Source organism: Mustelus asterias, chromosome 24 (genome assembly GCF_964213995.1).
Source record: "Mustelus asterias chromosome 24, sMusAst1.hap1.1, whole genome shotgun sequence".
Lineage (NCBI taxonomy): Eukaryota > Metazoa > Chordata > Chondrichthyes > Carcharhiniformes > Triakidae > Mustelus > Mustelus asterias.
The window spans coordinates 56488127-56502557 of NC_135824.1; the positions used below are offsets into that span (position 1 = coordinate 56488127).

General features: G+C 58.3%; 1 protein-coding gene across 1 annotated transcript in view; it reads left to right on the forward strand.

The window, feature by feature from the left end:
* LOC144511107 (MAP/microtubule affinity-regulating kinase 4-like) overlaps positions 1 to 5948 on the forward strand; it is a 47572-nt gene extending 41624 nt beyond the window's left edge. Inside the window, exons 6-7 of the mRNA XM_078241083.1 lie at positions 3576 to 3612; positions 5218 to 5948. Coding sequence (XP_078097209.1) covers positions 3576 to 3612; positions 5218 to 5551 — 371 coding nt within the window. The 3' untranslated portion in view covers positions 5552 to 5948. The remainder of the gene's footprint in view (positions 1 to 3575; positions 3613 to 5217) is intronic.
* The last annotated feature ends 8483 nt before the right edge of the window (positions 5949 to 14431 follow it).

Sequence of the window (14431 nt, forward strand, 5' to 3'; positions counted from 1 at the left end):
GACCCAGGTTTATTTTATCCGTCCTCAAGACGCTGGCCGGGCCCAGATTTATTGTCCATCCCGAGCTGCCCCTTGAGAAGGTGGTGGGTGAGCCGCCATCTTGAGCCCGCTGCAGTCCCTGTGGTGCAAGTACACCCACGGCGCTGTTAGGGAGGGAATTCCAGGATTTTGACCCAGTAAGAATGAAGGAACGGCCGATATATTTCCAAGTCAGGATGGTGAGTGGCTCGGAGGGGAACTTGCAGGTGGTGGTGTTCCCCAAGTATCTGCTGCCCCTGTCCGAGATGATAGAGGTCTTGAGTTTGGAAGGTTGAAGGAGCCTTGGTGAGTTGCTGCAGTGCATCTTGTAGACGGTACACTGAGCGTCGGAGGGGGAGGGAGTGGGTGTTTGAGATTGTGGTTGGGGTGCCAATCAAGTGAGGCGGCCGAGAACACACATTGAAATTCCTAAACCGACAGAACGGAGATTTGAACCCGCAATCTCTGGATTATTAGGGGGGGGCGATGGTATTATCGCTAGACCATTAATCCAGAAACTGAGCTAATGTTCTGGGGCTCCCGGGTTCGAATCCCGCCACGGCAGATGGTGGAATTTGAATTCAACAAAATAATATCTGGAATTAGGAATCTACTGATGACCATGAAACCATTGCTGGAAAAACCCATCTGGTTCCCTTTAGGGAAGGAAATCTGCCGTCCTTACCCGGTCTGGCCTACATGCGAGTAAGAAGTTTAACAACACCAGGTTAAAGTCCAACAGGTTTATTTGGTAGCAAAAGCCACACAAGCTTTCGGCTTTGTGTGGCTTTTGCTACCAAATAAACCTGTTGGACTTTAACCTGGTGTTGTTAAACTTCTTACTGTGTTTACCCCAGTCCAACGCCGGCATCTCCACATCACGACTGCATGCGAGTCCAGAGTCACAGCAATGTGGTTGACTCTCAATTGCCCTCTGAAATGGCCAAGCGAGACACTCGAGGGCAAGTAAGGATGGGCAATGCCTGGCCCAGCCACTGACACCCATGTCCTGCGAACTAATAAAAAAAATTAGTTGTCCACCAATGCAAGGCCACCACACCAGTTCAGGGCTGTGCCCCTGCTCACTTTAGACCACCCAATCGGGCAGAGATCAAGGCTCCTGCCCTCGTTCAAGTGTACACGCTGCCTGACCACCCGAATACACTGATCCGAGAGACTGGGAGGAACTACTTTGCATGTACCACATTCACGGTGAGGGATTTGCCTCCAGGCCTGGTGGTGAGGTAACATTCAGGGAACCACGGGATAATTGGAGACAGAAATCTTTCCTGATCTCGGTCAGGACGCCACCACCACTCCCCCACCAAAAGCATTTTCCCGTTGATGAGTTACTCTCTCTCAGCGTGGGATCACTTGCTGTAGTGTAGGAAACACGACCGCCATCTTACGCACAGCAAGATCCCACAGACAGCCATCAGGTAAGTGACCAACCCATCGTGGCTTTTTTTTTTACAAGTCACGAGGCGGGGCAGCAGCCAATGGCGCGAGCCCTCCCAACACAAACAAAATCCTGCAGGCGCGGCAAGGCGGAGGGCGAGGGAGGGAGAGACAGAGGGCGAAGGGGGAGGGAGAGACGGAGGGAGAGACGGAGGGGGAGGGAGGGGCAGAGAGAGAGAGAGACTGGGTGAGAGGGAGAGACAGGGAAAGAGGCAGGGGGAGAGATATGGAGGGAGGGGGAGACGTGGAGAGAGTTGAGGTTTCAGGTCAGTGGCTTGTGGCTTGTCTGGATGGTTGCCCTGTTTGGGCTGGGCTGCATGTTCACGGTACTGGGCAGTGGTGGGCATGACGTATCTGGGAGGGAGTAGAGGGGTGGGCACTCGGACAGAGACCCTGCTGGGCACTCACTGCCCATCTTAGGTGGGTGCCAACCGGGACCACCGTCCCCCCGGCAGCCCCCGAGACAGTGAGCGGGAGCGAGGGTCAGCTCAGTTGAAAGAACTGCTGATGGCTGACAGACTGGTTGATGCCCGCTGCTGGTCAGGTGTGAGAGAGCAGCTGGTATCTCTCAGGAAGGAGGCAGAGAAACCTTTGGGTTGGAGCTGACGTCTCAGGGAGACGTCATGAATTGGGGGTCGGGGAGGGGGGGATCGGAGACACTGTTGGTGGGGGGGAGGATTCTGATCAGTGGGGAATAAAGGTAAGGGACTATTGGGATGTCCCGACATATATCTCGACTAATAAAGTAATGTTTCTGAAGCAGTAACGCAGGAAATGTGACAGCCAATTTGCGCAGAGCAAGATCCCACAGGCAGCAATAAGATCCTGACCTTTAGTACGTTGCAAGAGGCCCAAACATTGGACAGGATTCCAGGGAGTGCTGTTTCCCCTCGAGATAACGGATGTGGAATCTTTCAAATCCTCCCGAGAGGGCAGATGGAATGCTAAATTACCCCTTAGCCTCCAAAGATGTGTAGGTTAGATGGATTGGCCATGCTAAATTGCCCCTTAGTGTCCAGAGATGTGCAGGTTAGGTGGATTGGCCGTGCTAAATTGCCCCTTAGTGTCCAAAGATGTGCAGGTTAGGTGGATTGGTCATGTTAAATTGCCCCTTAGTGTCCAAAGATGCGTAGGTTAGGTGGATTGGCCATGCTAACTTGCCCCTTAGTGTCCAAAGATGTGTAGGTTAGGTGGATTGGCCACGCTAAATTGCCCCTTAGTGTCCAAAGATGTGCAGGTTAGGTGGATTGGCCACGCTAAATTGCCCCTTAGTGCCCAAAGATGTGTAGGTTAGGTGGATTGGCCATGCTAAATTGCCCCTTGGTGTCCAAAGATGTGCAGGTTAGGTGGATTGGCCGTGCTAAATTGCCCCTTAGTGTCCAAAGATGTGCAGGTTAGGTGGATTGGTCATGTTAAATTGCCCCTTAGTGTCCAAAGATGTGTAGGTTAGGTGGATTGGCCATGCTAAATTGCCCCTTAGTGCCCAAAGATGTGTAGGTTAGGTGGATTGGCCATGCTAACTTGCCCCTTAGTGTCCAAAGATGTGTAGGTTCGGTGGATTGGCCACGCTAAATTGCCCCTTAGTGTCCAAAGATGTGCAGGTTAGGTGGATTGGCCACGCTAAATTGCCCCTTAGTGTCCAAAGATGTGCAGGTTAGGTGGATTGGCCGATGGCTTCCTTCTGCCCTGCAGGGATTCTACCCGATGGTGCTGCCTCAGTGGCCTATCTGAGGTTGATGACATCTGTTGTCGATAGGTTCAGTGGCCATTCTGGGAGTGGCACATACACGTTTGAGGGGCAGCTGGGTAAACACGGGGGACGGGGTGGGTGGGGGGAGGGCGAGAGGAACAGGGTACGTTGATGGGTTGGAGCTGACGATGACCTCGCCTCCGCGTGGACCAGTTGGGCCGAAGGGCCAGTGTTGGAGGCGTTAAACACTTCGCCAGGCCTTCCGTTTATGCTTGTCGACCCGTGACTTGGTGTCTGTGATTGGATGGTTGTGTTTCTCTTCCTTTCCCCCGCCCCCCCCCCCCCCCCACCTCGCGGTTGTCGTGGTTACTAATTTCCGGTGTGTCTCCTCTTTTGTTGAGGGTCACAGACGAACCTGAGAGAAGTTGGAGATCTGAGGTCACAAGGTGAGTGGACCGGAGAAGAAGGTGCGTCTCGACGTGTGTGCGTGAGTGGGTGGAGGGCGCTATGTGAGGAAAGGGTTGGAGATGGCGGGGGGGGGGGGTTGGGTGCGCTCTGGAGGAAAGGAAGTCTTTTCACGACCTCAAGATTGCCCCCAAAGTCCTTCACGGTCTAAGGGAGCGCACCCGCGGGGTGTGTGGCAGCCCTGGCAAGGCGGCAGCCAATTTGTGCACAGCAAGCTCCCACAAACTGGGAGCTCAATGTCACGTGGGTTGTGTTGCACCAAAAATTCATATTGGGCCCCCAGTCACGGAAGGGGAGGGAGAACGTTTCCCCTCTCCTCCGCCTGCACCCCAAAGAAATGGGGGACCCCTAAGGCTCTTTTACATCCACATCCTTAGTTTAGGCAAAGGGTAATGCCCCCCCCTCCCCCCCAGTAGTGCTGCACTCTCTCAGTTCTACACCTCGGGGAGGGATGGGGGTGTTGGGGAGGGGGGGGGAGAAAATATTGTTCATTTTGGCATCTTGAGCCAGTGGGGTATCTTTGGGGAGCGCTGTCTGGATATTGGGCAGTGGGTTTGAGTTAGGGTTAAGCACTGTCCCTTCACTCCTGGGAGCTGGGTTCAAACCTATGATGGGTCATGGTGGAAGGGAAATGGAGGTGCAAGTTACTCCCATCCTCCAGCTGCTTTTGGACTACACCCGTTTCCTGGGGAGGTGTGGGGGTGTTCGACCCTCAGTTAGCCACAACTGGCCATGAGGGAGGTGACGGCTAAGGTCACTGGGGTACAATGCCCAAGGCGGGTAGTTCAGGGTTTGCCATGTGGAACTGGTACTTTGGGTGCTGTCTCTGTCTTGCCCGCAAGGGTGGGTGAACGAGACTGGGTTCTCTAAAATGTGGCAAACTTGGCACGGCTGAGGAGAGTGGGAGCCCCAAGCTCAACATGTGTCCCTGGACTGGTGCTACCTGGGGAGGGGGGGGGTGGGCGGTGGTGGGGGTCAAGGGAAGGATGTGGGACTACCCGACTTACACCCAGGGCTGTTCTCTGAACCTGCTGCTTCAGGGTGGTCAGAGGGGTGGGTGATGGGTACCAGCCCATCCATCGCAGTTGTGGGACTGGCCTGATACACCAGAGAACCCTCTCCTGTTTGCAATATTTGGAATCCAGCAACGGGATCATTGTGAGCGAACTGAACTCTGTATCTAACCCCGTGCTGTACCTGTCCTGGGAGTGTTTGACGGGGACAGTGTAGAGGGAGCTTAACTCTGTATCTAACCCCGTGCTGTACCTGTCCTGGGAGTGTTTGATGGGAACAGTGTAGAGGGAGCTTTACTCTGTATCTAACCCCGTGCTGTACCTGTCCTGGGAGTGTTTGATGGGGACAGTGTAGAGGGAGCTTTACTCTGTATCTAACCCCGTGCTGTACCTGTCCTGGGAGTGTTTGATGGGGACAGTGCAGAGGGAGCTTTACTCTGTATCTAACCCCCTGCTGTACCTGTCCTGGGAGTGTTTGATGGGGGGACTGGGCAGAGATTCCGATTCTGGTTGGTGGGTGAGGAACGGGATGTGTACTGATTGGTTTTTTCTGTTTTCTGCACTCCTCTGCAGTTGCGATGTACCTTGGAATAAAAAAGAAACCAAGCCCCGGTCGATCCGACTTACCTGGAATATAAAAATCACCAGCTCCCGGGACCCGGACGAGATGATCGACCTCATCTGCAAGGTCCTGGCGCTAAACAGCTGTGACTATCAGAAGCAGGAAGCGTTCCTCTTGGCCTGTTCCCACGGCCGCGAGGCCACCGAACACTTTGTCCAGTGGGAGATTGAGGTGTGTCGGCTGCCGAACCTCTCTGTCAATGGTGTGCGTTTCAAACGGACCTCGGGGACGTTTCTAGCCTTCAGGAACATTGTGACTAAGATCACCAGTGAATTGAAGCTATAAAAAATGGCGGTGCCGGGGCCGACTCCCACATCTCTTCCGGTCTTATTTTCGTGACGTCTCTGGCTGCACCGGTGCCATCCAAACCCTCCCGCCTCCTCTCAGCCCACCAACCCACTTCCCCACGCCCTCCCCCGGACCCCCCTCCTCAACTAACCCGAGTCAACCCAACCCAATCCAAGTCAACCCAACCCAATCCAAGTCAACCCAACCCAATCCAAGTCAACCCAACCCAATCCAAGTCAACCCAACCCAATCCAAGTCAACCCAACCCAACCCAATCCAAGTCAACCCAACCCAACCCAACCCAAGTCAACCCAACCCAATCCAAGTCAACCCAATCCAAGTCAACCCAACCCAATCCAAGTCAACCCAACCCAATCCAAGTCAACCCAACCCAATCCAAGTCAACCCAACCCAATCCAAGTCAACCCAACCCAATCCAAGTCAACCCAACCCAATCCAAGTCAACCCAACCCAATCCAAGTCAACCCAACCCAATCCAAGTCAACCCAACCCAATCCAAGTCAACCCAACCCAATCCAAGTCAACCCAACCCAATCCAAGTCAACCCAACCCAATCCAAGTCAACCCAACCCAATCCAAGTCAACCCAACCCAATCCAAGTCAACCCAACCCAATCCAAGTCAACCCAACCCAATCCAAGTCAACCCAACCCAATCCAAGTCAACCCAACCCAATCCAAGTCAACCCAACCCAATCCAAGTCAACCCAACCCAATCCAAGTCAACCCAACCCAATCCAAGTCAACCCAACCCAATCCAAGTCAACCCAACCCAATCCAAGTCAACCCAACCCAATCCAAGTCAACCCAACCCAATCCAAGTCAACCCAACCCAATCCAAGTCAACCCAACCCAATCCAAGTCAACCCAACCCAATCCAAGTCAACCCAACCCAATCCAAGTCAACCCAACCCAATCCAAGTCAACCCAACCCAATCCAAGTCAACCCAACCCAATCCAAGTCAACCCAACCCAATCCAAGTCAACCCAACCCAATCCAAGTCAACCCAACCCAACCCAAGTCAACCCAACCCAACCCAATCCAAGTCAACCCAACCCAATCCAAGTCAACCCAACCCAATCCAAGTCAACCCAACCCAACCCAATCCAAGTCAACCCAATCCAAGTCAACCCAACCCAATCCAAGTCAACCCAACCCAATCCAAGTCAACCCAACCCAACCCAATCCAAGTCAACCCAACCCAATCCAAGTCAACCCAACCCAACCCAATCCAAGTCAACCCAACCCAACCCAATCCAAGTCAACCCAACCCAATCCAAGTCAACCCAACCCAATCCAAGTCAACCCAATCCAAGTCAACCCAACCCAACCCAATCCAAGTCAACCCAACCCAACCCAATCCAAGTCAACCCAACCCAACCCAATCCAAGTCAACCCAACCCAATCCAAGTCAACCCAACCCAACCCAATCCAAGTCAACCCAACCCAACCCAATCCAAGTCAACCCAACCCAACCCAATCCAAGTCAACCCAACCCAACCCAATCCAAGTCAACCCAACCCAACCCAATCCAAGTCAACCCAACCCAATCCAAGTCAACCCAACCCAATCCAAGTCAACCCAACCCAACCCAATCCAAGTCAACCCAACCCAACCCAATCCAAGTCAACCCAACCCAACCCAATCCAAGTCAACCCAACCCAACCCAATCCAAGTCAACCCAACCCAATCCAAGTCCACCCAACCCAATCCAAGTCAACCCAACCCAATCCAAGTCAACCCAACCCAATCCAAGTCAACCCAACCCAATCCAAGTCAACCCAACCCAATCCAAGTCAACCCAACCCAATCCAAGTCAACCCAACCCAATCCAAGTCAACCCAACCCAATCCAAGTCAACCCAACCCAATCCAAGTCACCCCAACCCAAGTTAACCCCTCCAGACAGAGGAAGCCATCCCACATTCACTGCACTCCATGTCCCAAGCCACGCTTCCCAAAGACAGGATTGTTGCCTCATTGTCTGCTTTGGGCCCCCCCCTCCCCACCACCAATTTATGGGCCTCATTGGTCACTCAGTTTCCCCCCTCCCCCCAACCCCCTCTTCCTGGTGGGGGAGACGGGTTTCATTCCATCAGCTCTTTGGCCGATTGGGTTTTTTTAGTTCCCGATTTCTGCCCTCCCACCTCCGGGAGTTGAGAGTGTGGACAGGCGGGGCGGGGGAGAGGGGTGGGGAAAGTCGGGGGTGGGGGGCAGGGGGAGGGGTGTAGGGTATGAGGGTGGTATGTGTTGGCAGGGGGAAGGGTGCAGGACGTTGGGGGTGTTGGCAGGGGGAAGGGTGTAGGGGGATGTGTGGGTAGTGGGAGGGGTGTCAGATAAGGAGGGGGTCTGTGACAGTGGGGGGGGTGTCAGGCATGGGGGGATGTATGGGCAGGGGGAGAGGTGTCCGGGGGGGTGGGAGAGGAGTAGGGGAGGTCGTGGGGGGGTTGGGGGTTGTTGAGAGAGGGTGCGGGGAAAAAAGGAATGTGCGGAGATGTTGGGGACAAGGGTGGTAGCCAGTTGCCCCCCGCCCCCCCCCCCCGCCCCTCCTCTCTCGGGTGCGATTCCTGCAGTGCACCCACAGTCAGGGCAGAGAAGAGGCTTGAGCACCCCCCCCCCCAACCCCAGCGAGTGAAGTCTGAGACCCAAGCCACTCTGCCCCTCCACTCCTGCTACCACAGCCACTCTGGGGACCAGCTGGAGACAGATTGGCCTTTGGCACAGAGCGGGTTGGGTAAAGTTACGGTCCGAGTGCCCCATTGGCTGCCACCGTCAGGGTCACATGATTACCTTGACCAGCCAGTGGGGAGCTCTCAGACGAGCCGAGCCATTGGGCTGGAGTGGGGAATTGTCGAACCGGGCGGTGTGAGGGAACGGAATGAGTTCAGATCCGGTTGTCTCATCTCCATTAGCTGTGTTTATATCGCTCTAGGTTCTCATCCAGAACATTCTGCCTCCTTGGTCTTTGCTCACACTCCACTCTCTGGCTCTCTCCCTCACTGCCTCTCTTTTTTTACTATCTCATGCTCTCTATCTCTTTTCTCTTGCCACTCACTCCACTGTCTTTCCATCTCTCTCCTCTCTTTCATTGCCACTCTTTCTCTCTCACGCACTTTCATCACCAGTCTCTCTCCGCCTGTCTCTCTCTCTCTCTCTCTCTTGTGTCACCTGTCTCCCTCGTTACCTGTCTTTCTCTTTCTCCCTTGTTGCCCCTCTCCATCTCTCTCTCTCTCTGCCCCCCCGCCCACCCTTTCTCTGTCCCCCCTCGCCCACCCTTTCTCCCCCCTCGCCCACCCTTTCTCTGTCCCCCCTCGCCCACCCTTTCTCTGTCCCCCCCCGCCCACCCTTTCTCTGTCCCCCCCCGCCCACCCTTTCTCTGTCCCCCCCCGCCCACCCTTTCTCTGTCCCCCCCCGCCCACCCTTTCTCTGTCCCCTCCCGCCCACCCTTTCTCTGTCCCCCCCCGCCCACCCTTTCTCTGCCCCCCCCCGCCCACCCTTTCTCTGTCCCCCCCCCGCCCACCCTTTCTCTGTCCCCTCCCCGCCCACCCTTTCTCTGTCCCCCCCCCGCCCACCCTTTCTCTGTCCCCCCCGCCCACCCTTTCTCTGTCCCCCCCCGCCCACCCTTTCTCTGTCCCCCCCCCCGCCCACCCTTTCTCTGTCCCCCCCGCCCACCCTTTCTCTGTCCCCCCCCGCCCACCCTTTCTCTGTCCCCCCCCGCCCACCCTTTCTCTGTCCCCCCCGCCCACCCTTTCTCTGTCCCCCCCGCCCACCCTTTCTCTGTCCCCCCCCCGCCCACCCTTTCTCTGTCCCCCCCGCCCACCCTTTCTCTGTCCCCCCCCGCCCACCCTTTCTCTGTCCCCCCCCGCCCACCCTTTTTCTGTCCCCCCCCCGCCCACCCTTTCTCTGTCCCCCCCCGCCCACCCTTTCTCTGTCCCCCCCCGCCCACCCTTTCTCTGTCCCCCCCCGCCCACCCTTTCTCTGTCCCCCCCCGCCCACCCTTTCTCTGTCCCCCCCCCGCCCACCCTTTCTCTGTCCCCCCCCCGCCCACCCTTTCTCTGTCCCCCCCGCCCACCCTTTCTCTGTCCCCCCCCGCCCACCCTTTCTCTGTCCCCCCCCGCCCACCCTTTCTCTGTCCCCCCCGCCCACCCTTTCTCTGTCCCCCCCGCCCACCCTTTCTCTGTCTCCCCCCGCCCACCCTTTCTCTGTCTCCCCCGCCCACCCTTTCTCTGTCCCCCCCCGCCCACCCTTTCTCTGTCCCCCCCCCGCCCACCCTTTCTCTGTCCCCCCCCCGCCCACCCTTTCTCTGTCCCCCCCGCCCACCCTTTCTCTGTCCCCCCCGCCCACCCTTTCTCTGTCCCCCCCGCCCACCCTTTCTCTGTCCCCCCCGCCCACCCTTTCTCTGTCCCCCCGCCCACCCTGCCTCTGTCCCCCCCGCCCTCCCTGCCTCTGCGCCTCCCCACCTCCCTCCCTCCCTCTCTCTTTCTCTCTCTCTCTGCTTCCCTCTCTCTCTCTGCTTCCCTCTCTCTCTCTGCTTCCCTCTATCTCTCTCTGTCTTTCTCCCTCTCTCACTCTGCCTCCCTCTCTCTCTCTCTGCCTCCCTCTCTCTCTCTCTGCCTCCCTCTCTCTCTCTCTGCCTCCCTCTCTCTCTCTCTGCCTCCCTCTCTCTCTCTGCTCTCCTCTCTCTCTCTGCCTCCCTCTCTCTCTCTCTCTGCCTCCCTCTCTCTCTCTCTCTGCCTCTCTCTCTCTCTGCCTCCCTCTCTCTCTCTGCCTCCCTCTCTCTCTCTGCCACCCTCCCTCTCTCTCTGCCTCCCTCCCTCTCTCTCTGCCTCCCTCTCTCTCTCTCTGTGTCTTCCCTTTTGAAATAAAAGGAATCTGGGGATTCAGGTGAATTTTTTGCTGGGTCCAGGATTTTGGGACAGAGCTGGTGCTTCCTTTGAGAGAAGTTAAGGGAATCTCGCTGGGAGGGATGAGTGTGGGTTTCCCATTGTGCTGGTGATCTATATACCAAGATTGAGAAAGTTTGGTGTTGGAGGCGTCCAGACAAGTTCTCGCCCTGCGCCTTAGCTGAGAGTGAGAATTGACCAGGAGATAATTCCCCTTCGTCACTGTCTGAAGAATCACCTTCCTGTCTCGTTCCCCCTCATAATGGGAGGTCTCGTGGCGCAGTGGGTAGCGCCACTACCTCTGGGCCACAAGCTCTGGGTTCGAGTCCAACACCAGGACTTATCGGCCACAGAGAGAGCGACCAACACGGCTGATAATCCGCTCGGAAATCCTGCCCCCATCAGGGTAAAAAACAGAATGGGTGTGAAGATACGCGAGAGAAAGCGAGATAAGGAGAATGGGTAAAGCCCTGTAATCGGAAAGCCAAGCATCTTACACACAATAGAATCCGACTGAGACAGGTGGCCCAGTGGGTTAGCACTGCTGCCTCACAGCGCCAGGGACCCGGGTTCGATTCCGGCCTTGGGTTCACTGTCTGTGCGGAGTCTGCACGTTCTCCCCGTGTCTGCGTGGGTTTCCTCCGGGTGCTCCAGTTTCCTCCCACAGTCCGAAAGACTCCGAAAGACGAGCTGGTTGGGTGCATTGGCCGTGCTAAATTGCCCCTTAGTGTCCAAAGCTGTGCAGGTCAGGTAGATTGGCCATGCTAAATTGCCCCTTAGTGTATCAGGGGATTAGCAGGGTAAATATGTGGGGTTAGGGGGATAGGGCCTGGGTGGGATTCTTGTCAGTGCAGGCACGATGGGCCGAATGGCTCCTTTCTGTACTGTAGGGATTCTATGATTCTATGACTCTGATCTGGGGCCTAGATGTTCAGGCTGCCTCATGTCCTTTTGATTTTATATTTGATTCATTAATCTTTTCAATTCAGTGGACTAAAAGCCACACTGGGGGCAACTCCTCCCCCTCCTCTCCTCTTCTCTGTCTCTCCCCCCCTCTCTCTCCACCCCCCACCCACCCCCCCCACCCTCTCCCCTCTCTCTCCCCCCCACCCCCTCTCTCTCTCTCTCTCCCCCCCCTCTCTCTCTCTCTCTCTCCCCTCCCCTCTCTCTCTCCCCCTTCCCCTCTCTCTCTCCTCCCCTCTCTCTCTCTCTCCCCTCCCCTCTCTCTCTCCCCTCCCTCTCTCTCTCCCCTCCCCTCTCCCCTCCCCCCTCTCTCTCCCCTCCCCCTCCCCCCTCTCTCTCCCCTCCCCCTCCCCCCCCTCTCTCCCCTCCCCCCTCTCTCTCCCCTCCCCCCTCTCTCTCCCTCCCCCCTCTCTCTCCCCTCCCCCTCCCCCCTCTCTCTCCCCCTCCCCCTCCCCCCTCTCTCTCCCCTCCCCCCTCTCTCTCCCCTCCCCCCTCTCTCTCCCCTCCCCCCTCTCTCTCCCCTCCCCCCTCTCTCTCCCCCTCCCCCCTCTCTCTCCCCTCCCCCCTCTCTCTCCCCTCCCCCCTCTCTCTCCCCTCCCCCCTCTCTCTCCCCTCCCCCTCTCTCTCCCCTCCCCTCTCTCTCCCCTCCCCTCTCTCTCCCCTCCCCCTCTCTCTCCCCTCCCCTCTCTCTCTCCCCTCCCCCTCTCTCCCCTCCCCCTCTCTCTCCCCCTCCCCCTCTCTCTCCCCTCCCCCCTCTCTCTCCCCTCTCCCCTCCCCCTCTCTCTCCCCTCCCCCTCTCTCTCCCCTCCCCCTCTCTCTCCCCTCCCCCTCTCTCTCCCCTCCCCCCTCTCTCTCCCCTCCCCCCTCTCTCTCCCCTCCCCCCTCTCTCTCCCCTCCCCCCTCTCTCTCCCCTCCCCCTCTCTCTCCCCTCCCCCTCTCTCTCCCCTCCCCCTCTCTCTCCCCTCCCCCTCTCTCTCCCCTCCCCCCTCTCTCCCCTCCCCCTCTCTCTCCCCTCCCCCCTCTCTCTCCCCTCCCCCCTCCCCCTCTCTCTCCCCTCCCCCTCTCTCTCCCCTCCCCCTCTCTCTCCCCTCCCCCTCTCTCTCCCCTCCCCCCTCTCTCTCCCCTCCCCCTCTCTCCTCCCCTCCCCCCTCTCTCTTCCCTCCCCCACTCTCTCCCCTCCCCCTCTCTCTCCCTCCCCCTCTCTCTCCCCTCTCCCCTCCCCCTCTCTCTCCCCTCCCCCTCTCTCTCCCTCCCCCTCTCTCTCCCCTCCCCCTCTCTCTCCCCTCCCCCCTCTCTCTCCCCTCCCCCCTCTCTCTCCCCTCCCCCTCTCTCTCCCCTCCCCCCTCCCCCTCTCTCTCCCCTCCCCCTCTCTCCCCTCCCCCTCTCTCTCCCCTCCCCCCTCTCTCTCCCCTCCCCCCTCTCTCCCCTCCCCCACTCTCTCCCCTCCCCCCTCTCTCTCCCCTCCCCCCTCTCTCTCCCCTCCCCCCTCTCTCTCCCCTCCCCCCTCTCTCTCCCCTCCCTCCTCTCTCTCCCCTCCCCCCTCTCTCTCCCCTCCCCTCTCTCTCTCCCCTCCCCTCTCTCTCTCCCCTCCCCTCTCTCTCTCCCCTCCCCCCTCTCTCTCCCCTCCCCCCTCTCTCTCCCCTCCCCCCTCTCTCTCCCATCCCCCCTCTCTCTCCCCTCCCCCCTCTCTCTCCCCTCCCCCTCTCTCTCCCCTCCCCCCTCTCTCTCCCCTCCCCCCTCTCTCTCCCCTCCCCCCTCTCTCTCCCCTCCCCCTCTCTCTCCCCTCCCCCTCTCTCTCCCCTCCCCCTCTCTCTCCCCTCCCCCTCTCTCTCCCCTCCCCCTCTCTCTCCCCTCCCCCTCTCTCTCCCCCTCCCCCTCTCTCTCCCCTCCCCCCTCTCTCTCCCCTCCCCCCTCTCTCTCCCCTCCCCCCTCTCTCTCCCCTCCCCCTCTCTCTCTCCCCTCCCCCCTCTCTCTCCCCTCCCCCCTCTCTCTCCCCTCCCCCCTCTCTCTCTCCTCCCCCCTCTCTCTCCCCTCCCCCTCTCTCTCCCCTCCCCCCTCTCTCTCCCCTCCCCCTCTCTCTCCCCTCCCCCTCCCTCTCTCCTCCCCCTCCCTCTCTCCTCCCCCTCCCCCTCTCCTCCCCCTCCCCCTCCCTCTCTCCTCCCCCTCCCCCTCCCTCTCTCCTCCCCCTCCCCCTCCCTCTCTCCTCCCCCTCCCTCTCTCTCTCTCCTCCCCCTCCCTCTCTCTCTCTCCTCCCCCTCCCTCTCTCTCTTTCTCTCCCCTCCCTCTCTCTCTCCCCCCTCCTTTCTCTCTCTCTCTCCCCTCCGCCCTCTCTCTCCCTTCCCCTCTCTCTCTTCCCCTCTCTCTTTCTCCTCCTCTCTCCCCCCCTCTTTCTCTCCCCCTCTCTCTCTCTCCCCTCTCCTTCTCTCTCCCCCCTCTCCTTCTCTCTCTCCCCTCTCCTTCTCTCTCTCCCCTCTCCTTCTCTCTCTCCCCTCTCCTTCTCTCTCTCCCCTCTCCTTCTCTCTCTCCCCTCCCCTTCTCTCTCTCCCCTCCCCTTCTCTTTCTCCCCTCCCCTTCTCTCTCTCCCCTCCCCTTCTCTCTCTCCCCTACCCTTCTCTCTCTCTCTCTCCCTCCTCTCTCTCCCTCTCTCCCTTCCTCTCTCTCCCCTCCTCGCTCTCTTTCTCTCTTTCTCTCTCCTCTCTCTCTCCACCGCCCCCCCCCCCCCCCCCCCCAACTCTCTCTCTCTCTCTAAAGGAAATAAGTGATGACTTAGCTTCTGACTGTTCTGCCAGGGACAATGATAATCTCAATCTTCCTCTGGGTTATTGAGGCTGGAGTGTTGGGGTCTCCCACTTGCTGTTCTCCCCCTTCGTCATGACAGAATTCCTAAAAAAACACTGGATGAAAATTCTGGAGGAATCATTGTGGATGTTGGGAGCATCCGTGTTGTCAGCTTCTTCCTGTTTTTGGGAAGACCCTACATCTGTCGATTGCGTGGATGGGAGATCGATGAGG